This window comes from Rhipicephalus sanguineus, chromosome 3, assembly GCF_013339695.2.
Source record: "Rhipicephalus sanguineus isolate Rsan-2018 chromosome 3, BIME_Rsan_1.4, whole genome shotgun sequence".
Lineage (NCBI taxonomy): Eukaryota > Metazoa > Arthropoda > Arachnida > Ixodida > Ixodidae > Rhipicephalus > Rhipicephalus sanguineus.
Window position 1 is genome coordinate 210,850,629 of NC_051178.1, and position 23,260 is coordinate 210,873,888.

At 43.7% G+C, this 23,260-nt stretch overlaps 1 protein-coding gene across 1 annotated transcript in view; it reads left to right on the forward strand.

Annotated features, from left to right (window-relative positions):
- LOC119388225 (cullin-4A-like) overlaps positions 1–23,260 on the forward strand; it is a 34,630-nt gene that overhangs the window by 10,995 nt on the left and 375 nt on the right. Inside the window, 7 exon segments of the mRNA XM_049413870.1 lie at positions 2,536–2,698; positions 3,271–3,443; positions 7,751–7,931; positions 9,232–9,424; positions 10,818–10,922; positions 11,640–12,085; positions 17,110–17,511. Coding sequence (XP_049269827.1) covers positions 2,536–2,698; positions 3,271–3,443; positions 7,751–7,931; positions 9,232–9,424; positions 10,818–10,922; positions 11,640–12,085; positions 17,110–17,511 — 1,663 coding nt within the window.

Sequence of the window (23,260 nt, forward strand, 5' to 3'; positions counted from 1 at the left end):
ACCAAGAACAGTAAAAATAGCATCAGAAAAGGACGAGGAATATTAAATAGATAATAATGCTGGTAAAAGATGAAATAAAATTTAAAGGGCATTGCAGTATTTTTCAGTCGCCCTATACGTGCCTCAATATAAAAATTTTTATGGTAAGTACTCATTGCATGTGAACATTGTGTTTGGCAACTATGCACTTTTCTCTTTTTGTTTTATTCACTCCTATTAACTCCGGTTGTTGTTTTCTTTTGTCTTTATTGGGTTTGTGTCTTATCCTGAATCAAGCTGTTTAACGTTAGCCACGTGTGTCTACAAAGGACACTTTCTTCAGTAATTCATCAGTATTTCTTCCACAAAAGAAGCTTCTGTGTTGCTGTCAGTTTTAGATCCTAAGGGTAAGATTACTCTTCACGTCTTGTAGACTGTCACGTCCCCAGTGAGATCATCCTTTGGCCCACAAGTATTGAAAGTCGAACTGGTGTCCTCGCAGTATACCTGAGTTGTGAATATTGCCCTTAGGGCAGCATGACTTGGAGGCTGTTGCCATTTTTGTGGGCAGGACATATATGCAGCTTCCCTCAAAAGCTCACAGCACTCAACCAGAACCATATGGCAACCCTTGTTTGGACAAGCTGTTGTTCATGACCGAGAACCCTCTGCCATATGCCGTATTATACCCCTGTCACACAGGGCAACTTAAGTGCACTTTGAGGGAGTGCACTTCGCCGCTAGTGTCTTTCACACGCTGTCACATGGGAATGCTTAGTGACACTCGCTGCAAAGCGCACTTGCCGGCGAGTGCGTTCGCCAACCTCACTTAGCCGACACGGAGTGTGTAGTCTCGGTAGCAGTGGCTCGAGAACAAGTAAGTTATTACCGATGTTGAGTTCACAGTATTTTTTTAAACTATCGTTTTCGTTATTAGGAATATTGTTATGCATTAAAGCATACTATACCACAAAAAACTACTTTGCTATTCTCGTTCTCAGGCAGTTTACAGCCACGGCCGCCAGGGGCATGCCGAGCACACGCCGTGCAATGGCCGCATCCGCCGCGTTTCTACCTAAAGTTTATTTTAAAGGCTGCTTATAGCTATAATACATTACTTCTTAAGAAACATTGCCTGGAATAACAAATATCTGCTGTTCTACTTAGTTAACCATCGCCATTGCCATCATTTCCAAAGTGCACTTCCCTTTCTCGTGTAGCAGCGCACCGCCAAAGTGACATTCTGGTGGCGTAAGTGCATTCGCAAAAAATGACACTAAATTTGCCAGTGTGACCAGGGTATTAGTCTGAAGCAGGGATTCTCAACTTTTCTGGCCTTTGGAAGCCTCAATGGCTTTTCCAGAGTGCCGTGGAACCCCTAACTTTTTCTTTAGTAGGAAGACAATGAAAAGCAAGGGGGGAGGGGGTGGTGGTGGTGACTCTTCTCGACACGTGCAACCACAGTATTAACACCATCCGCACTGGCCGGTTATCTTTAATATCAAAGACCATTGTTGCTGAAGTGGAACTCCCGATAATACAGACTTGCAATTCCTCCTCACCTCTGCGCCCAGTCCCCGCGAGTCGCGTAAAGCACCCACCGACCATGTACTGCATGCTTCAGGCACCGTGCACCGTGAGCAATGTGTTCACGCAAATGAAGCACCGGAAGTACAGAATTCCGTATTTTTTTTTTTCTAAAAAAAAAAAAGAAAAACAAGGCATGCCAGTCGCACTGCAAAATGGCACGTTGACCGATACACCAGTCATAAGCTAAGCCTAAATGTTCGTGTAGCCCACAGCTGGCAAGAAGTGATGCCTCTTGTGCGTATTAAAGCACCCGTTGTGCGTTTTGATTACAAAACCGACACGGTGCAGTGGCCAATCAGCGTGTAAGAAAACTGTGTCATGTGCACGCCAGCGCGCCATGAGCCACAAATAAAGCGCCGAGGTGCCCGTTAATGTCGTTTGAACTGGTTTGAATATCCAATATCATCTTCTGTATGGTTGGCTTGCAGGATTACCGAATTGATTCCCACGGACGTGTTATGAACTGCGCTCACGAGCATGAACTACCAGCGATCCGCATGCTGTGTCCGCAAATCACACAAGTTTCATGGCACGCACTAGACAATGAGTCTGTAGTGCTGCTACCACATGGGTCTCTTGCTACATGCAGACTCCCGATGTGCGGATGCGGCGTGTGATGGCTTCGTTAACTGCAATATGCAACGCAAATTTTCTCGTCTAAGTAAACAAATTAGGAGCTAATGGGGTAAAACAGGAGCAGGTCGCATTCGTTCTGACTGCCCGCATAACCCAACTTGAGACCCAATGGTCAAAAAAATAATGAAATATGTCTACATCTGCAGCAGCTTCTTGGTAGCTTATCCTCACGTGTTGTTCTTTTGAAAGCGCTGCATTTAACTTTTTTGATCGAGAGTTAGGCGAACATTCGTCTGGTCGGATAACGTGATAATGAAAAAGTTGAGGTCACAGACCTCATCTCCATCGTTTAACCTTTTCTTTCTTTTTTTTGACCAATGTTCTCTGCAGGGATGTGGGCTTGGAACTGTTTCGCACCCACATAGCCAGCAATCCTGGTGTGCAAAGCCGTACAGTAGATGGCCTACTTGAATTGATTGAACGCGAGAGGGGTGGTGATGCCGTCGACCGGTCCCTCCTGAAATCTCTTATTAGAATGCTTTCAGACTTGCAGGTGAGTTTCACCTGCCATGCACACAATGTGTAATCACCCTTTCTTCTTTCTCTGTGCAATTAAAGCAAGATTTTTGTGAGTAAATAAGAGGACAGTTTTAATTAACCTCTACTGTAATGAGTATTTACGTACTTTGTGGTTGTTACGGTTAGTAACTATTTTGTATTTTGGGCACAATGCAATAGGTGCACTCATGTGTGAACAAACACATAGTGATAATTTATTTCCGAAAGTTAGCTTGCAAGCTTCTACAGACAATAAGGGCCCAGTTTGAGAGGCTTTCAGCATCTGCAAGCTAGGTTCAAATTGACTAACACCCATGTGTCCAGAAAGTTAAGGCATCGGGCTATCTGGACGTCTTCTTCAACTTGCCCTTGAGCAGCTGTCGCTTATGGGGGTGATGCTAAGGGTGCTTGCCTTACTGCTTTTCCTAAGTATTACAAGGTGGGTAGCCGACACTGGCTCCACTTTTCTGGTGTTTTTTATTGCTGTTAATGCAGAGTGTAGCTGCGATGTTTGCCTTTTGGGTTCCCAGAAGCCAAGTTGTGATTTGGTGGGGAAACCGTGTGCAGATGTACGGGGAGGTGTTTGAAGGCCGCTTCCTGGAGGCAACAGAACGGCTTTACGGGGAAGAGGGACAGCGGCTTCTTCAGGAGGCAGAGGTGCCCGCCTACCTGCAACACGTTGAGCGTCGCCTGAATGAGGAGCAGGAGCGCCTGCTTTACTACCTAGATCACTCCACCAAGTGGGTACCCTTATTTTTCATTACCAAAGATCGCCCTCCTTTGGGTCACCGCTTGCTATCATTATTGAAGTACAGACCATCATTATGTGTCACTAAACTGCAGTAAACATATAAGCCTGGCTTGCTTTTGTAGAACCGTGTTAGATTTTGTTTTAAAACAACAGAACAATGTTTGTGTGGCTTTCTTTTTCATAGAATGCTCGTATGCTCAGCTTCATTTTTAAATTTTTGAACAAAGCCACATCTTTGTCATGATACTCCCATTTGCATGGCTTACTTTACACGTTGGCAGAAATCAGTATTGAGGACCTGAATTCTAACAAAAAGAAAAGAAAATGATAATGAAACCTATTGACTGAATATGTTGGTACTATTGAGTTAGTATCCAAGCTAGCATTCAGTCTACTTTAACTTTTTGAAGAAATAGAATCGGTGTGGGAGATTTAGGAAAACACAGGAAAGTTTTCCAGGAGTTTCAGAACACTTAAAGGGACACTAAAGTCAAATAATGAGTTGGCGTCGATTGTTGAAAATAGTGTTTCAGAAACCACATAGTGCTTGTTTCGGGCTGAGGAAATGCTTATTTGGAAAAAGAATCGTGTTTTAGTTGTCTGCATGCGGTTAGCACAATTCAAACTGCCCACCTCCGAGAATGGCCTTGTGACGTAGCGTTCGCCATGCCCGCACTACCTGACAGCCAGTGCAACAGAGAAAGGGGCTTTAAAGGGGCGCTGCAACACTTTTCCAAGTAATCGTCGAATGGCTTGATTAAAAGCTTGACTTCACAAATGGCTTGACGAATCGACTGCCACAAAAAATTTTAAATCCGTCAAGTACGAGCGAAGTTACAGGGATTTAGCATGACTGCCAGTTGGGCGTGTTGGTATAGGTTCATGATGAAACAAGCGCGAGAAGTACGAAGACTCAGAAAGGACACAGGACGGAGCGCTTTGTTGTACGCTTCTAGCGCTTTGTCTCCTTTCGTGCCAGCGAGCGCACTGAAAGCTACGCAGGAAGAAGGATGACAACGGGGCAAGAAGATGCGTCCCGTCGTCAGCGCGGGTCATGACCTTGAACGCTTTTTAAATGCGAAGCATTTCTTAGCGAACCTCAGGCACCTTGGCCGTTTCTATCTACGTATCTATCTGTCTATCTAGCCACCTACGTCTGGGCGCTCTCCTGGTCGTTTTCATAACTCGTAAGATACCGAAATTGGCATGGCAGGGGATCAGTGTATGACGAACACGATGCACTGGTCATGACATGAATAACGCAAAATACCTGTCGCATGCGTCATGAAACCCTTTCTCTCAGTCACTTGTGGCACATACCCGCATACCAGAGTTCATGTTATGCGGGTATGTGCCACATGTGATACAGAGTCTCAACCAACGCAGTAACCGCGAACACACACATTGACACACAAGGAAAGTGATAATGATAATAATAAGTGTTGGCGTTGTATGCCCCAAAACCACGATATGATTATGAGAGACCCGTACCGAAGGGCTCCGGAAATTTTGACCACCGGGTATTCTTTAGCGTGTACCGAGATCGCACAGTACACGGGCATCTAGCATTTTGCCTCGATCGAAATGCGACCACCGCGGCCGGGATCGAATCCGCGACCTTCGGGTCAGCAGCCGAGCACCGTAACCGCTACACCACCGCAGCGGACGCAAGGAAAGTGAGGAAGCTGAAGACAGAACACCCCTGGAAGACGCTCAACTACCATCCACTCGTCCACGTGGTCCGAAATGTGGACCACGTGGATTACGCAAAGACCGGGGTCAATGCTGCCTACAATAAATATGCTGAGAGAACCAGGCCTCTCATCATTACCGGTGACTTCAACATTAATTTATCAAGACCGAACAAAACTTGGTCTTTACACTGCGTGAAAGATGGCTTTAATGGAGCGCAGCTCCATTAAAGCCATCTTTCACGCAGTGTAAAGACTCTTTCTCCATTAAAGCTTTAATGGAGCCCTTTAATGGAGCGCAGCCCAGTGTAAATGGAACTTGCTTCATTCTCAAGGGTAACATCGAGTTCTTTTTTTTTTTTCTCTTTTTTAACATAAATTCCTCATTTTTTAAGCAGCCCGCTTTAGCACCTTGTCTGATGGCTATTGTGTAATTATGCATGCATGGTGTGTGAAACTACCTGCAGCTCTATCAACACTACTTTAGAGCCCACAGATAAGTCGGCCCCTGAACTTTGGAAGGTCACAGCTGTGCGTATTGCAAAATTTTGGGTGCAAAGCGAATTTGAATATTAAAGTTTGAGTGCGAATTGAATTGAATATTTTTTTAATACTTCTAGAATATTTTTCGAATACTTCCAAATGAAATTACAGAAAAAAGTTGCAGAGGATCCCTGAGCATATTCTTACGAGGTGGGAATGAAAGCGTTTCCTTTCTCTAGGTTGGTGTCATGAAGGGGTGACGCAAAGTGGTGTACCTGAGTTGTGTTATAAAGAGATAGCGCAGAGGTCGAATTGTGTTTATTCACATGATTTGGTGAAACCGAAGTGGTGTCGACAACATTTCACACATCCTCTCGTATTTCCTCGTCAAGGTACTATAAATCACAACGTCGACGAGTCTTCTGATGATGTCGACGCTAAGCTTACAATGTTGGCATTGGACTTACTGCAGCTACGTGTGGCAATATCTGTGCAGGCAGTGTTGCAGGCTGCTGCAACACTTAACGGTAAGGTAACGCCCTTGAAGCAGCATGCTTTAAGGTTACGACCGTTTAAGTGGCATGCGATCAAGGCGTACCAGAAGTGACCTTAAAGACAGCAAAACTGGTCACTGAAGGCAAGGAACTGCCAGCAGAATAAATTTCACTTTCCAGGAGGGGGCACTGTGCTTGTATTTTTTTTTTTTTCATGTGGTCGTCAACGCGGGACCACGCATGCTATAGTTTTAAAATATAATTTAGAAGTGCTATGATTTGATTTTTACCGAATGAAACCATTATATTTATTTTCTGGAAGTTCATATACTTCAAATAGTAAAATTGCAGTGTGAATTGAATCAAATAGTGAACACTAGTCGACAAATATTCGAAACTTCGAATATTCGCACGCCCCTATAAAAAATATGTTGACTTATAATGGGCAATATATGGTAAGTACCGCTAAGATGTGGCTGTTATACACATTTCTCTTGAGGGATACTGGTAAATTTCATTCATGATCTGGGAAGTACCTGCCAAAATTCTCTTCACCCCATTTTTATTCCTCTAATTACTTCAGTCTCGTGGTTTGGACTTGTGGTCACTACCTGCCCTAATTAAATGTGTTCATTCATCCTGAGATGGTTTCCTACACCATTTTTTTCTTGTTGCTGTCAACAAACAAGAAAGTAATGTGCTAAAACTACTACAAAGCCGCACTGACATCGACGGAATACTGATGCATAGAATACACCCAATCCTATACTCGCGGACAGCTTATCTTGGCACTGGAGTGAAGGCTACGGAGGCGGGGCTTCTGCACATTCGTGTTACTCCGCCAGTAGTACGGCAGCTTGCGGTTGATATTGGTTTTGCTCGCTCACACCGTTAACACGTTCAGAAAAACACATATGGGAAAAATTCGAATTGGAGAGAGACATTTCGATTGTTCTGTGTGCATTTCAGTGTCATCGTTTTGAGTATATCATTGTTGTAGAAGTAAATGGTGAGTTTGTGGCTGCACACTGACCGACACATGTCACGGACACCACGTTTACTTTTGAAAACAGGCGTGCAGAAGACGTGGTGCTGTCTAAGAAATGAAAAGAAAAAGAAGACATTCTTGCAAAGCAAATAATAGTTGTATTTTACTTTGACTTCCCGCCACTATTTGAGTCTCATAGTAAATAAAGCAGCATTTATTTCAGCAAGGCAAATGAGAAAACTATCAATAAACGTCGGTACTATTTCTTGGCGCGCTAGCAGGCATGTGTTTAGGCTCCGTAGCTTCCACAGTAGTGCCAAGAAAAGTTTTCCCTGAGTATACATGGGTACCACTGCCCAAAGTTCAGCGTACCAGACGCCTTGACGCACTTGACCTTTGAGTGCGCGTGGCATCTCGACACAGGCACATCACCTTCACCAAAAGGCTGTCATGCCAGAGAAGAAAGTGAAGATCTTGTCGAAACGTGGGAGGCCAAGATTGTCTCCGAGACCAGGGCCAAGGAGGCAGCAATGGTGCTAGGGTTCCTGTAATGAGAAAACCTCCCACTTAGAGTGGGCTTGCCCCGTGGTACTGTTTCGAAAATAAACGTTTATTCATCATCATCATTATGTGAATGCAGGAAAGCACTCATTGGCTGTGTGGAGAGGCAGCTGCTGGGACAGCACTTGGGTCCCATCCTTCAGAAAGGTCTAGACCAGCTGCTGGACGACAACAGAGATCTAGGCCTCATGTACAGCCTCTTTGCTCGTGTCAAAGACGGACTTCCTATGCTCTGTACACACTTCAATCACTACGTCAAGGTTTGTGCCACTGGCAGCAGTGCTCAAAATTTATCCTTTCGAGAATGTCATTTTCAGCATGTTGTGCTAAGTGGTCAAAAATGTGCAAGGGGCAAGGGTGCCATAATTCAGTTTGTCGCCTCGCTTTCATGCAATTTTGAACCGAGGCTCTTTTGCCTTTGTGGCAGGCAAGCAATGGGTTTTGACACTGCACGTTCATTAGACTGAGCAGTGTCGTACAGCTGTGGACAGTGCCAGAGGCTTCGATGGGCAGCAAAAAGAGCAGAATGTGCATGATACAGTTAAGCCTCAATATAACGATAAAGCTGGCAATTTACTTGGTTACATTGAAAGTTCATTATACTGACATTCGGCCTGTTATGTGAAGTATAGCCACTGACAGATTCTTTTTGCATGGAGGGTGCCACAGGAAAGGCCCGAAGAAATGGAAAGCAGCAACACCATCATCATATTTGCCCAATACGCAAGCTTCACTCGTGCACAACCAGGAACAGTGGGGGCATGGGGAAACCTCATTGCATAGACACTCCTATAGCAAACGCATGCACACAAGCTAAAATAATGACTAACGCCACTAAAAGGCAAAACTTCACATATGCTCTCTGAAAGGGGAACTCGGGCGTCTTTTTAACCATATTATGATATCGCCATTTTTAAATGGTATTATGACAGTGCTGTAACGGGTAAGGTGGTTCAGTTTGCTTAGGAGCGCTTTATTAATTTTAGATAAGAAAAACGCCATGTCTAGATAAAAAAGGGCAGCTGCTTCATGCAACATCTACGACGTCACACACTAACCCGCTGACATATAGACACAGGACAATGGTGCTGGTGGGTGCGAGGAAAGGGAAATTGGTGATGTCAGCTTTTCGGAACTTGACAGCAGCAATTTCGGTAATTATTCGAGTGTGGCAGGATCTCAGATTATCAGTATGCTAAAGAGAACATACCGTATTTTATCGCAGATTATCAGTACGCTAAAGAGAACATACCGTATTTTCTCGCATATAACCAGCACCTGCATAAAACCTGCACCCCTAACTGTAACTCTACAAAAAGAAAAAAAAAATATGCATATAACCCGTACCCCCACTTCTTTTTTTTTGTTTTGTTTTTTTGGTGTGGGTGATATGTGAGAAATGCAGATCAGCGGACATAAAAAGATCACCAGAGTTGCCCTTTGAATACAAAAAAAAAAAGCCGTCTTTTTCATGTGCCACTAAAGCAAACTTTAGAAATTGTGAAATGCACTGATGCATGCTGATTGCAGTGCCATCCCTTTGTTCCTTTCATGTTGCAGAAACGTGGTCGGGTAATAGTGAGCAACCCAGAGCGGGACCGGTCCATGGTCCAGGAGCTGCTAGACTTCAAGGATCAGATGGATCAAGTGGTTAACCAGTGCTTTCATCGCAACGAGAAGTTTGTCAACTCACTCAAGGAAGCCTTTGAGTACTTCATTAACCAGAGGCCAAACAAGCCAGCTGAGCTCATAGGTTTGACATTCATATTCTCTCTCTTTTATTCACAGCAAGGTACACAGTGTGGATAACTGAAGTGGTTGCTAGAGCATAAATACTGTTATCTTTCAACTTGACAATACTCCAACCGCCCATTGAGCAGGAGAGACGGGTTGCTTGCTACATTCTACAAATCAGGCAGATTTACATCGCTAACGTCTCGAAAACATCACTTGCGGCACTGAGAAACAATAAACAGGACAACACAAGTTGGCATGTTGTTCCGATTCATATTTATGAGCAATTCTGATTATTCAGACTTCTGACTAACTCAAAATCCTGCAGTCCCCTTAAGTTTGAATTACTGAGTGCCTGCTGCATAATGAATCTCAATGTAATGAAATCCTCTACATAAATTATTTTCATTTCCTGTTCTTTGTTGCATTGGCCTCCCCTTTATTTTATTTTTTTTTTTTCCTATTTAACAAAGTAATTTTGTCACGTGGTCTCGACTTAATGGGGTTTACAGCTACTATAGGCACATACTTGGAGTGTCTGTGGCTGGTAATTTTAGCACAAAAAAGGAAATGAAAAAGAACTGAAGAAAGCTGGCCAAGGTGGAAGTCGCCTATACACATTCTTTTGCATGAAAAGTTCAAGCCGCAAAAACTCTGCTGCGTGCGCTTTGTGCATTAAAATCACGCATAGGAAACACCACTGCACCGTTTCCTGTGGCCTGCCTTCTTCTCTCTTGTTTTTTTCTCTTGGGAGAATGAATTTTAGTTTCTTTAATTTTGTTTTCAACTTGTGGGCACTGTCCGAAGAGTCTGTGAATGCTAGGTGCAGTTTAACCATTGCCTCTGAGATTTGTGGCTACAGTACATGCCACATGTACTGGTTGGGTGCTATGTGTCACACTGATGCTCTGCCTTGGCCACAATCTGCACTGCAAGCACCAGTGTTCCTAATCACACAGTTTGGCACCAGCTTCTTGTAATAATTTGTGCACAGGTAGTTACTAACGAAATACTGTCACCAGGAATGACATATGAAACTATGGTTTTTACTGCTGAAACATCAAAATCTCGATTTAATAAAATTTGCTATATAATAAAGTTCTCCACTGCTAGTCCAACTTCTTTATATGTAGGTTTGACTGTACATCATATCTTTGGCAGTCTGTACAGGTCATTAAGCTAAAAATACTTCATTCTTTATTCATTATGCTCTGCTAGGTTGCCAGACATGCTTATACCAGTTTTTTTAATAAATAAAGACAATTACTATTTAATTAGTTATGCAGCCGTCATTTTACAGACACAAATGCACTCTTTAGGGACAGCGCAATAGCTCTGCGCTGTGATTTGAGCTTTTTTCCTGTACAGCACATCATTTTCTAGTTTTCCTGACCATTCTACTTCTGTTGCAGCCAAATTTGTGGACTCAAAGCTCAGGGCAGGAAACAAAGAGGCAACAGAAGAAGAATTGGAAAGGCTGCTGGACAAAATTATGGTGCTTTTCCGCTTCATCCACGGTGAGTGTGAAAGAAGAGGAGTCCGCAAACTGTCTTGGTTTACTGGATAATGTAAGCTAAGCCCTCTTAACACTGTAATATCTATCAACTCCATTCATTTTGTTTGGTTAAGTTTTTTTGCATTTATACTGGTTTGTATGGGCCCTTTGAAACATTTTGTTAGTCATTGCAAGGACATCAGTTATGATGTATGTCTCTGATAGATGATATATCCTTATGGGCATCTTCTTGCAGCTGTATATATTGTATATTCAAATGATGAATTTGCTTTGTTGGCACTGGACATTTGAAAAGCATTTTTAGAATTATTAGGTCTTATGTTTCACATTGCATTGTGTGAAGTGAGCTCTTCTTTTAAGGGGCGACACTGCTCTTAAAATTTTTGGTTTATTTCTTGACCGATTTGGATGAAACTTGGTGAGTTTATGTATATTTGTGTGCTGATTTCAAATATGCAGTTATTGTTCTGGTATAATGTGTAGTTTTTAAAGTGCAAAATATTTCATGTTCCTTTTGGGGAGCAAGATTTTTGCTAAACTGAGTGAGTTACAAAGTAAATCAGCATATGGTACCCCAATAATCTGGAGTTCAAACTATGTGCAGTGCAGCAAAAATTGATTCTCTAAACCCTTTTGAACAAAAGTTATGTTGAACATTGGCGAGTGAGTCAATTACAAGCTTGGATTGTTCAACGTACGTGTTCAACATGCACTGCAGGCAAGGACGTGTTTGAGGCCTTCTACAAGAAGGACTTGGCCAAACGTTTGTTGGTGGGCAAGAGTGCTTCTGTGGATGCTGAGAAGTCAATGCTGTGCAAGCTCAAGCAGGAATGTGGTGCGGCGTTCACCTCCAAGCTGGAGGGCATGTTCCGTGACATGGAACTTAGCAAGGAGCTGAACCTGGCCTTCCGGCAGCAGCAGCGCCGTGAGCGGCTCGAGCTGACGGTGAGCGTGCTCACCATGGGCTACTGGCCGAGTTACCCACCCCAGGAGGTGGCTCTGCCCGCGGCCATGGTGCGCCACCAGGACCTCTTCCGCCGCTTCTACCTGGCCAAGCACTCGGGCCGCAAACTCCAGTGGCAGCCCAGCCTGGGCCACTGTGTGCTTAGGGCCACATTTCCTGGTGCAGGTGGTCTCAAGGAACTTCAGGTCTCGCTCTTTCAGGTCAGTGCTGTCCACGGTGCGAGATTCTGTAGGTTCTTGGCTTGCTGCCTGCAAGGCCAGATAAAGTAGCAACGGTGCGCACCCGTCAGTTTGGTGACGGCAGTGGATATTTATCGACGGGACGACACAACTTAAAGACAGAAAAAGGCGTTGCTGCAGCGTCCGGCACTTAATTAGAAATTAATGACAGATGTGAATGCGCAAAACATGTTAATTTCGTGGTCAGTGAAAGCGGCTATGGCATGCTAGCAGCTAAAGCTGTTACCACATGATGCATAGAAGAGCGTGATGAAGAGCCGTGCCGTGATTGTGTTTGACAGTGATTGTGTATTGCTGACAGTCATTGCAACGGTTTGCCGGACTTTCAACCTTTCTCGTTAATGACAAAAACCTCATCACAAGGCGAGAGGTTCTGGGATCGATGACCTGGACCTTTGACAATTATGACGAGGTCATCATCATTAGTGACGAAAGTTGAAAGTCTGGCAAGCCACTGTAATGACTGTTGGTGACTCACCATCACTGTCACTCAGCACAGTTCTTTGTCTTCCACATGCTCACACACAGGGGCATGTCTGCTTCATTGCAGGAAGTTCATTTTTTTAGGGCACGGCCACTGTATAAGATGCATAGTTTTAGTGAGATATTTCAGTAAAACATTAATATGATAAACACTGCATACACTGAACTTGAAAAGACAGAAAAATGTGTTTCATTCTTTCAAAGTTTCATGAATTAATGAACACAAAAAAAAATGTTTTATTTAAAAAGTGCCCAAGTGTATTGATACCAAGATGAAATAAACATTGCTGTGCTTTGCTTCTAATATTGCCCACTAGGGGTGTGCGAATATTCGAAATTTCGAATATTTTTCGAATAGTGTTTGCTATTCGATTCGATTCGCACTGAAATTTTACTATTCGAACTATTCGAACTTCCCAAAGACAAATGCAGTCAACGTCCGGTTGAAAGTGACCCCTTCAGATTTTCAATATGCTTCACCTAATTACTCTCTTGTATTGCGGCAAAGCTGCCTTTCAAGTTCCGTTACGGTCGAACTTAGCCAAGAGACAAAGTGCGGTTGGAAGTGGTCCCTAGATTTTCAATATGCTTCACCTCATCACACCCCCTTATTGCGGCAAAGCTGCCTTTCAAGCGCCGTTACGGTCGAACTTAGGCAAGAGACAGTCAACGTCTGATTGGAAGTGGTCCCTAGATTTTCAATATGCTTCACCTACTCACACCCCCGTATTGCGGCAAAGCTGCCTTTCAAGGTCCGTTACGGTCGAACTTAGCCAAGAGACAGTCAACGTCCGTTTGGAAGTGGTCCCTAGATTTTCAATATGCTTCACCTCATCACACCCCCGTATTGCGGCAAAGCTGTCTTTCAAGCTCCGCTACGGTCGCAAATGTATTAACTCAAGAAAACGCTGGTTCCAATATGGAGATGAAAGATGTGGCAGAGTTGGGGGCTCAATTAATGCTGTTTTGGACCTGAAATTTGGGCCGGAAGTCTGAAAAATCGGACGCCGAAGCTTTTTAGCATCCAAAATTTCAGATGTTCTTATATATCGACGTCTACGAGGCAGATTTGGAACTCCGGACTTGAAGGGAGCACACCCTTGTCTGCCACATCAGTTGGACTTCCACAGAAGTTGAAAGAGAAGGAGAGGCTGAGGAAATGGCATCTCTGCCTATCACGTGTAAAGTGTTGTCGGCGAATATTCGTCGAATATTGCGTGCGAAATATTCGTATTCGATTCGAAAATCGTGTATTCGAAAAATTCGAATATGCGATTCGAATTATCATGCATAAAATAACTCGTCTTCCACATTTCTGCTGCGTTCGTATAGCTAAAAACGTTGCCGAGAGGAGCGATAAACATCGTAAGTACACGGAGGCACATCTTCCTGCGACGAGCGCCCCAATACGTTTGATTTATTGCTGGTGCATCTCCGACGTGCAGTGCTGTTGGCGATCATGTAACCGTGCATTTTCAATATTATGCGGCCGTAACGTGCCGCACTACCACTCGTTCACTATGCGGGACCACTTCTGAAGACAGTGACCCACGTGACTGGTGGCGGACTGTAGGCACCTTCAAATACCCCAGTCTGGCAAAGCTTTGCCCCATGTAACTCCCTATACCAGCCACTTCTGTTCCAAGCGAGCGTGCCTTTTCAGTGGCAGGGGGGGGGTGTCTCTGTTAGAAGGCAGCGCCTGCTGCCTGATCATGTGGAGCAACTCGTATTTCTTCATGATAACATCTTGTCATTACTTTCATTGTGCCGTGATATTTGCTTGTGTTGTGATGTGCATTGTGCTAGCCTGGACATTGTGTTCTGGAGATAGCAGCGTATGTTATGTTGCCAGTCAGAGTGTTGATGTTTTTTTTTCAAATAGCTACATATTAAATAAAATATTGTTACTGTGGAGGCATTTTTCCTTTGATATTCGATATTCGAAGGTGGATATTCGTATTCGATTCATATTCGTATTCGAAAAATTTGGTATTCGCACACCCCTAACATAAATATACAATTCGGCCTCTACATTGCCTCATTCTTGATAAGAAAGACAACTATGAAGTATGACCCCACCAGCGCTTCATCAACCTCGCGAAAAGAAACACTTTCATGTTGCTATCTCACAAGAACATACTTAGGGATTCTCTGCAACTCTTTCTGTAATTTCACTTCGAATTATTCGAAAAATGTTTGATTGAAAAATATTCGAAAATTATTCGAAATTATTCGATTCGATTCGCACTCAATCTTTATTATTCGAATTTGCTTCGCACCCAAAATTTTGCTATTCGCACAGCTCTATTGCCCACTCTTTTGTGCAAGCTTGCGTTCATGTACGAAAGGAAGGCAAACACTTCAGCAGTTTCAAATAGCATTGAATACTCTCAGCCACATCTGATGCTTTCCGGTCTGACGCTGTAATGCACTCTGCAACAGTAATACTTGTCTTCATGTATAGAAACATAAGTGTTTGCCACAAATTTCACCGACAATACTACTATTAGGTTAGGAAGCCTTCAGACCAGTGCTCTGCTGATGAGCTTTCCAGGCACATCTGGACATAGTTCAAAAAGTATCATTTGTAGGCTTGTGCGAATAGTAAATTTTAGGTCCGAAGCGAATAGTGATTTGGGATCGAAGCGAATTCGAATAGTTTACGTGACATATTATAAAGAAAAATGTGCATATTTGTCATGACTCAACTAACCAGCGCAATATTTTTGAAGTTGAAACAAGGCATATTCATATGTCATTCTTTTTGGTTCAAGGGGAAGTGGAAGCAACTTTGAGTAGTAGCAGGATTTGACTTTCGGTAGAATGCGAGTGATAACCTGTAAAATATGTTACGTTTTAAAATTTACTATACTTATAGCATATAAGCCGGTATAACAAGCTTTTAAAATTAAAAAATGATGAATCGATGTGAGGGAGTAAAACCTCATTAATTCGAACTCGGTTATTTCGAAATCCCTCATAATTAGAAGGATTTCTGCAGCCCCGTATTTTGCAATGTAAATTTGAGTGGATAATTTGAAGCGGCGGTCAGTACCAGCCTGGTTAATTCGAAAACTTTGGGTGCCACGTGCCAATTCCCAATCCCGATTAGGCCGCAAATCTGCAGAAACGATGGCCCTTAGGAGCCACAAGGCAATGCACTGTAGCGATACTAATGGGTTACAAGTGAAGCATCCCAGCCTCGCTGCTGCCAGTGCAAGAAAAAAACAAAAGCGGTCTCATGGTCAGCTGAAATGTGCGCCTGCAGAAAAGATGTGCTTCACTGCAACACAGCAGTGACACGCGGGCAGCATGACGCATGCTTCTCTCAACATCAGCGCGTCATGATTTACCCATTCTTTCTGGGAAAATAGAGAAATTAATAAAGGGCGGTCTAACGGAATTCATGATGTATGCGAACCTCCGATTGGCGGTTGCTCCAGGCAATTTGCACACTGTTGGCGGAGTACTTGCCTGCAACGCCTACTTCGAAAACTTCAATGATCATCTTTTCCACAAAGAAAACATTGTGAAATCCGTCACACTGGTCATTATAAAATTATTTATTTTAACAGAAAGAATGGGCGAATGGTCGCATCATGACGCGCTGACGCGGCGAGGAGCAGGCGACACGCTGCCTGCATGTCACCACTGTGTTGCACCGAACCACGTCTTTTCTTCCGCAGGTGAACATTTCAGTTGACCACGAGACCGTTTTTTTTTTATTTCTTTTTTTTTTCTTGCGCTGGCAGCAGCGAGGCCCACCGTTTCCCCGGTTTAGCGGCAAAATTGGGTCCAGGTATTGCTGGAAAACATAACCTTTGTAGCCGCAGACTAGCTGGCACAGCAAACGACCACCTCTGATTACTTCCAGTAATTCAAAGTTCCTTGCATCCCGCTTTTTGTATGTTTGGTTAATTTGAAAACCCGCTGAATTAGGTTTATCACAGTACCAGTGACTGAATTAACGAGGTTTTACTGTATGTTCATTTAACCTTAAAGTGGGGCTTCGCGGCGGTGCGGATTTCTCCTGGAAAGGTGTATTCACGGTATAGCACACCTCCACTGCAGCGAAACCACCTTTACAGGGGGTTACATGCGGTTTATATATGTCTATTCGTTCATTTCGAATAGTACTTCGAAATTTCCTAGAATTTAAATTCGTTCGAATATTCGAAGTGCTCGAATATTCGCACAAGCCTAATCATTTGCCATGCTGGGTCCTGGTGAAAGTGAGTTAGTTTGAAGCTTAGGGGAGTCGTTTGTAGTTGTACAGTGTGTGGTAAGCAGAGGTGTAATGGATTTATGGCAGCCGCAAGGTCTGTGCAGACATTTCTGTAGGCTACAAAGCCATTTCCTTTTTGTGGGTTTCATTTCTTGCAGCAATAAATGAGAAGAACATTAGCAAGCTGTTGGGTTCACATTTGCAACACAACTAGGCTCACTCCAGAGAACTTGCGTGGTCTCGAATGGCAGAGTGTAATGCTAACATTGCTATGCAGGCCCTGGTACTGTTGTGCTTCAACAAAGTGGATGGCCCCATTGGGCTGGCAGAGCTCAGTGAACAGACTCGGATCGAGGACGGTGAGCTTCGGCGTACGCTGCAGTCCCTGGCATGTGGCAAGGCCCGCGTGCTGCAAAAGGAGCCCCGGGGTCGTGAGGTCCAGGACGGCGACCAGTTTGTGTTCAATGCTGAGTTTCGTAACCGGCTTTTCCGCATCAAGATCAACCAGGTGCAGATGCGCGAGACTCCTGAAGAGCAGAGCTCAACGCAGGAGCGAGTCTTCCAGGACAGGCAGTACCAGATTGACGCTGCTGTGGTGCGCATCATGAAGATGCGCAAGAGCCTCACACACAACTTGCTCATCACAGAGCTCTACGATCAGCTAAAGTTCCCCGTGAAGGTAGGCCAAAATGCTGTGTGCTCTCATTCTCCTGCAGCACCTCTTAAAACAAAGGCTTGTTTCTCCTAGAAATTCTTTTCTCTTTCGCCCCGCCATGGTGCTCTAGTGGTTATGGCGCTCGACTGCTGACCCGAAGGTCGCAGGATCAAATCCCGGCCGCAGCGGCTGCATTTTCACTCTCATAATCATATTGTGGTTTTGGGAAGTTAAACCCCAGATATTATTATTATTATTATTATTATTATTATTATTATTATTATTATATTATTATTATTATTATTATTATTATTTTCTCTTTCATCAGAAAATTATGTCCTGTACCACCATATCTCCTAATCTCATCACATCGCCAAGCCATCCTCAACTATCTTTTCCATCTTGTGACTCATGCTCTCTCACTTCTATCGGCCAGCAGTTACCATTTGGTGTTTGCATTACACAACGTGGCCAACTTCAGTTATTTCAGTTAAATCTAAGATAGAATATTAGCTACATCATAATGTAATCTCTGGCCAGTGCTACAGAAAAAAACTCGTAAGAAATGAGTGAGTGAACAGGACTGGCCTTTTTTTATTTTCGTTCTGTGCACTGCATAGCATAGGTCGGCAATCTACCTCGTGAGTCGACTCACTCACTCAGATAGAGCCGTGAGTCTGGGTGAGTCCGGGTGAGTAATATTTTGGTGAGCTTGAGTCCGAGTGAGTCCGGTTGAGAAAAATCTTAGTGAGTCCGAGTGAGTCAGGTTAAGGGAAATTTTGGTGAGATTGAGTCCGAGTGAGCCCTAAGCGCAACATATATTTCTTGAGTGAGTTTGAGTGAGCTCCACACTTTTTTGCCGACCTATGGTTCTATCTACATAACCTCAGCATTACTGTCAGCCTTATGTCTGCTCATGTTTATACTCCCATCGACTCCCACATACTTCAAAGCACTAGCGTCCATACGCCAGCTCAATATTTATTAATAAGGGCGTGAATTATAGAGATGGGGGGGGGGGGGTCGGGAGGAGGTGGGGCCGATGACCGGCCCCCTCGAAACTCTTTCACAGGAAGTTCTTGATAAAAATATCTCGTGCGAGGCACCACTTTCAATAAAAATGTCCTTACTGGATTGCAACCACTGATAACTCATATTTGAAGGTTTGAGATCAAAAGGCACCAAGTAGAGCACCAAATATGCGAGATATTGGTGTTAAAGAGCATTGACACCATGGTCAGAAATGCCATTATACGCTAACGGATTCATGAGTCGACTCACTCAGACTCGGATAGAGCTGTGAGTCCGAGTGAGTAATGTTTCGGTGAGTTTGAGTCCGAGTGAGTCCAGCCGAGAAAAATTTCAGTGAGTCTGAGTGAGTCCATTTGAGGAAAACTTCGGTGAGTCTGAGTCCAAGTGATCTCTAAGGGCAAAATATATTTCATGAGCGAGTCTGAGTGAGCTCCACATTTTTTGCCGACCTATGCTGCATAGACATGATTGTGAACCCAAACCAACTTGCCCACTCTTCTGTAATTAGCTGCATCCAGTCGCTCTTGAATACAAGCAAATTGTCTACCTGTCTTGTAAAGTTGCACTAGTAATTTTTCTTTCGATCACGTACAGTGTGGTTCCTAGTTTCTTCATCTCTGTTATAGGTAGATATCCCTGAATGAAAGAAGGGGAATTTAAGAGCTCCTTTTTCTTTTTTCTTTGTTACACACGACCTTGATGAAAACCAACAGACGATGAGGCCAAGGAGGGAATGGGGGACGATATTTCTAGTCTTTTAACTGTATTGTAGTAATTACAATATAAATGTGAAGAAATGAAAGTGGACGAAAAGACAACTTGCCGCCAGCAGGGACCATTTGAGCTACAGCTGTGGTTGTCCTCCCGTCCACTTTATCGGGTATATCTGCACATTTAAAGCTGGGACTGTTAGTCAGCGCTGCTCATGGTCATGACGGCGAGTGTTTCACACTCGCTGTCGCATCCTTGTCACACCGGCACCAACGAACTGCTTTTAACTGACTCCACAAACATAAAACTCCATAAAGAAGTACCATGGTGATGGAGGCACCTTTAGGAACTTTAGACTGAAGCTGTAGGGGCTTGCCTAAGTCCGAATTCCAAAATTTCACATGTTATCATGCTGAAAACATTATACATCATATGTATACTTTAGAAAACTTATAATTTATTGAAGTCAAAGCAAAGGAAATTGTTTTGGTTCAAATCACAGAAACTAGAGCTGTGCGAATAGCAAAATTTTGGGTGCGAAGCGAATTCGAATATTGAAGTGTGAGTGCGAATCGAATATTTTTCGAATATTTCTAGAATATTTTTCGAATATTTCGAAGCAAAATTGCAGAAAGAAAGTTAGAGAGGATTCCTAAGCATATTCTTACGAGATAGCAACATGAAAGTGTTTCTTTTCGCTAGGTTGATGAAGCACTGGCGGGGTGGTGTTTCATAGTTGTCTTATCAAGAATGAGGCAATGTGGAGGCCGAATTCTATTTACGTACATGATTTGGTGCAACCAAAGTGTTGCCGACAACACTTTGCACGTGATAGGCAAAGATGCCATTTCCTCAGCTTCACCTCCTCTTTCAACTTCTGTGGAAGCCCAACTGACGTGGCGGACGAGGGTGTGCTCCCTTCAAGTCCAGAGTTCCAAATCTACCTCGTAGATGTCGATATATAAGAACATCTGAAATTTTCGATGCTAAAAAGCTTCGGCTTCCGATTTTTCGGACTTCCTACCCATATTTCAGTTCCAAAACAGCATTAATTGAGCCCCCACCTCTGCCACATCTTTCATCTCCATGTTGGAACCAGCGTTTTCTTGAGTTAATACATGTGCGACCGTAGCGGAGCGTGAAAGGCAGCTTTGCCGCAGTACCAGGGTGTGATGAGGTGAAGCATATTGAAAATCTAGGGACCACTTCTAATCGGACGTTGACTGCGTCTTGGCAAAGGTCGACCGTAACGGAGCTTGAAAGGCAGCTTTGCCGCAATACCGCGGGGTGATGATGTGAAGCATATTGAAAATCTAGGGACCACTTCCAATCGGACGTTGACTGTCTCTTGGCAAAGTTCAGCCGTAACGGAGCTTGAAAGGCAGCTTTGCCGCAATACGAGGGTGTAATGAGGTGAAGTATATTGAAAATTTGAAGGGGTCACTTTCAATCGGACGTTGACTGTATTTGTTTTTGGGAAGTTCGAATAGTAAAATTCCAGTGCGAATCGAATCGAATAGCAAGCACTATTCGAAAAATATTCGAAGTTTCGAATATTCGCACACTCCTAACAGAAACACATAGTACAGTAGACTCTCAGTAAATGGAAATTTCTTAAACGGAACTGCTGCTTAAACGGAACAACTACTCCTAATATGATTGGTTTCGTACTTGGACTCTGCACCCCTGCTCCTTTATCAGTAAACGGAACTCCTCTTAAACAGAACACATTTTCCTGGTCCCTTCAGGTTCCGTTTAACGAGAGTCTACTGTACCTGTACCTGTGTTGTCAGTGACATTGGCAACAGTGCACTTTTGTTTTGATGCTCATTTGTTGAACCATGTGCGCTGGTTTTGTGAAGAAAGACACACTACAAGTTGTCATCGTCTGCGAGATTTACTTGAAGTTATGCCATTGTCTCAATCACATTGTACGTCCACAATTAGTTGAACACCCATGTCCTACATTCAGTCCATGTAGCTCTTGCTGAGAAGTGGTCTCACTACTGTAGGCTTGTGCTGTTGGGGCTGAATACTGAATACGAGGCTGAAATAGGGTCATTAGGTACTGGCTGTCTGTTTGCATATTGCTCCATTGCTCCACCGTGTGGTGAAAAGAATTTTCCTAGTCAGTTCAGTGTTGGCGGAGACACAAAAGATTAAACATTCCTGTTAACAGGTAAGGTTGGGGGGAGTGTTGCTGTCACCAGATGCCCCCCTCCCCCCTGCATTGGCTAGTGTTCTCAAGCAGTTTCATTACCCTGCATTCTCCCATACCAGGGTGAAGAGGCTGTGTCGTGTTTGCATAACAAAGAATCCCACCTCCACTTTTTTCTTCTTTTGTACTTTTCTGCTGCACAGCCCATTCCTAGCGGCAGCATTGCGAGTTCTGCATTATTACGTGCCGTGGTCAGTGGCATTGCAAGCAAGGCACTTTTTTGGGCTAGTCGGTTCATAGATTCAGCAAAATTTTCAGCTGCGCAAAGAAGATTGGACGAAAACAGGAACACAGACGCAAACACGAAGCGCAGAAGTGCTTCCTGTGTTTGTCTGTGTTCCTGTTTTCGTCCCGTCTTCTTGCACAGTTGGAAATTTTGGTGAACATTGCAAGCAGTGTGCCTAGTGTAACCTTGACACTCTCGCTCAAGATGCACCTCCCTTAAGAGGAAAGACGTGCAGCCTTCTGTTTGAAATTGACCATTTTTATGCCCCGTAGCCATATCATACTTTGAGGAAATGACCACCGCCGTGTAACCCACATGCTGTGCTTGTTTGTTTGCACTGCCCGAACCTGGTCAGGGGCAGTTTCATATTTTTTTGGCCGAATTTATTGTGTGACTAATACGAGTTCCTATAGCACAGAAGATGAAAAAATCCGTAAACAGGGGGTGGGTGCTCGAGCCGACGTTTCAGCAAGTGGACTTGTCGAAACATCAAGCATAGAAGTGCATCTATGACAACTTTTGCACAGAATGCTCAAATATAATGCATTTTGTGACCATAACTTCGCAAGAAACTGTGTCGCTTCCAGAACAGCTGTGTAAGGGTTACTGGTGACAACTGTATTCAGATATACTGTATGCAGCCTTATTCACAGTTCATGCCTCCAATGGCAGGAAAGTGCTGATAGTATATTGTGATGTTTAATACTCAAACCTCGATATAACGAACATGGATATAACGAATTATCGGTTATAACGAAGTAAATGAAAATAGTCTTGTAATAGCTATAGTTTTAAAAATAAACATTTATAACGAATTTTCGGATATACAGAAGTTATTTTCGTGGCAGATGTGACTTTATGATGAGGTTTGAGTGTATCTCGAAACTGCACAGCGAGTTAGAATGATGCCATAGTGGAGAGCTCCAGATTAAGTTGTTCATCTGGTAAGGGTGTACTCTAGCCTTGCACCATTGTTTGCCTTTTGACGCAATAGTGTTAAAAAGCCCATGTCACAGAAAATGCTGTGTTAGCGTCAGTGGTGTTGTCCGTGAGCAAAAAATCCTGATGGATGCAAAGAATAAAAATCGGGGGTTCGAGCTGGTGTCATGTCGGGCTAGGGAGACACATTAATAGACGTAATGTTGCATGGCAGAAGCGTAGAATCGTACCAGGCGTCACACCATGTGAATTGTGTAATAAGTGAGTGGTTTAAAGCTGTCAGTGTCCACCTATTGCAAAGGGCTCAGCCATAATTCATCATCATCAGCCACAGCATCAACAAAGTGTACAGCTACATAGGTGCGTGCATTGGCCTACATTCGCATAGTGGGTACTTCGAAACCGTATGTACTTGTAGTAGTCACCCTAGGAGAGTTCACAACGGCAAATTTTGCATGCACAAGCATTCGTTTTTTCATGGCATGGTTCAGGTGTCCACCGAGAAGTGAAGCGTGGCAAGTGACCAGGAAGGCGATGCGAACGGGGCCGGAAGTGCTATTGCGTGCCACCCTTAAGTGTGAAGCTTAAACGTCCTGTAATTTTTGCCCCGTCGAAGAGCAGCCAAAGGGGCCCGAAATCCAACCCAC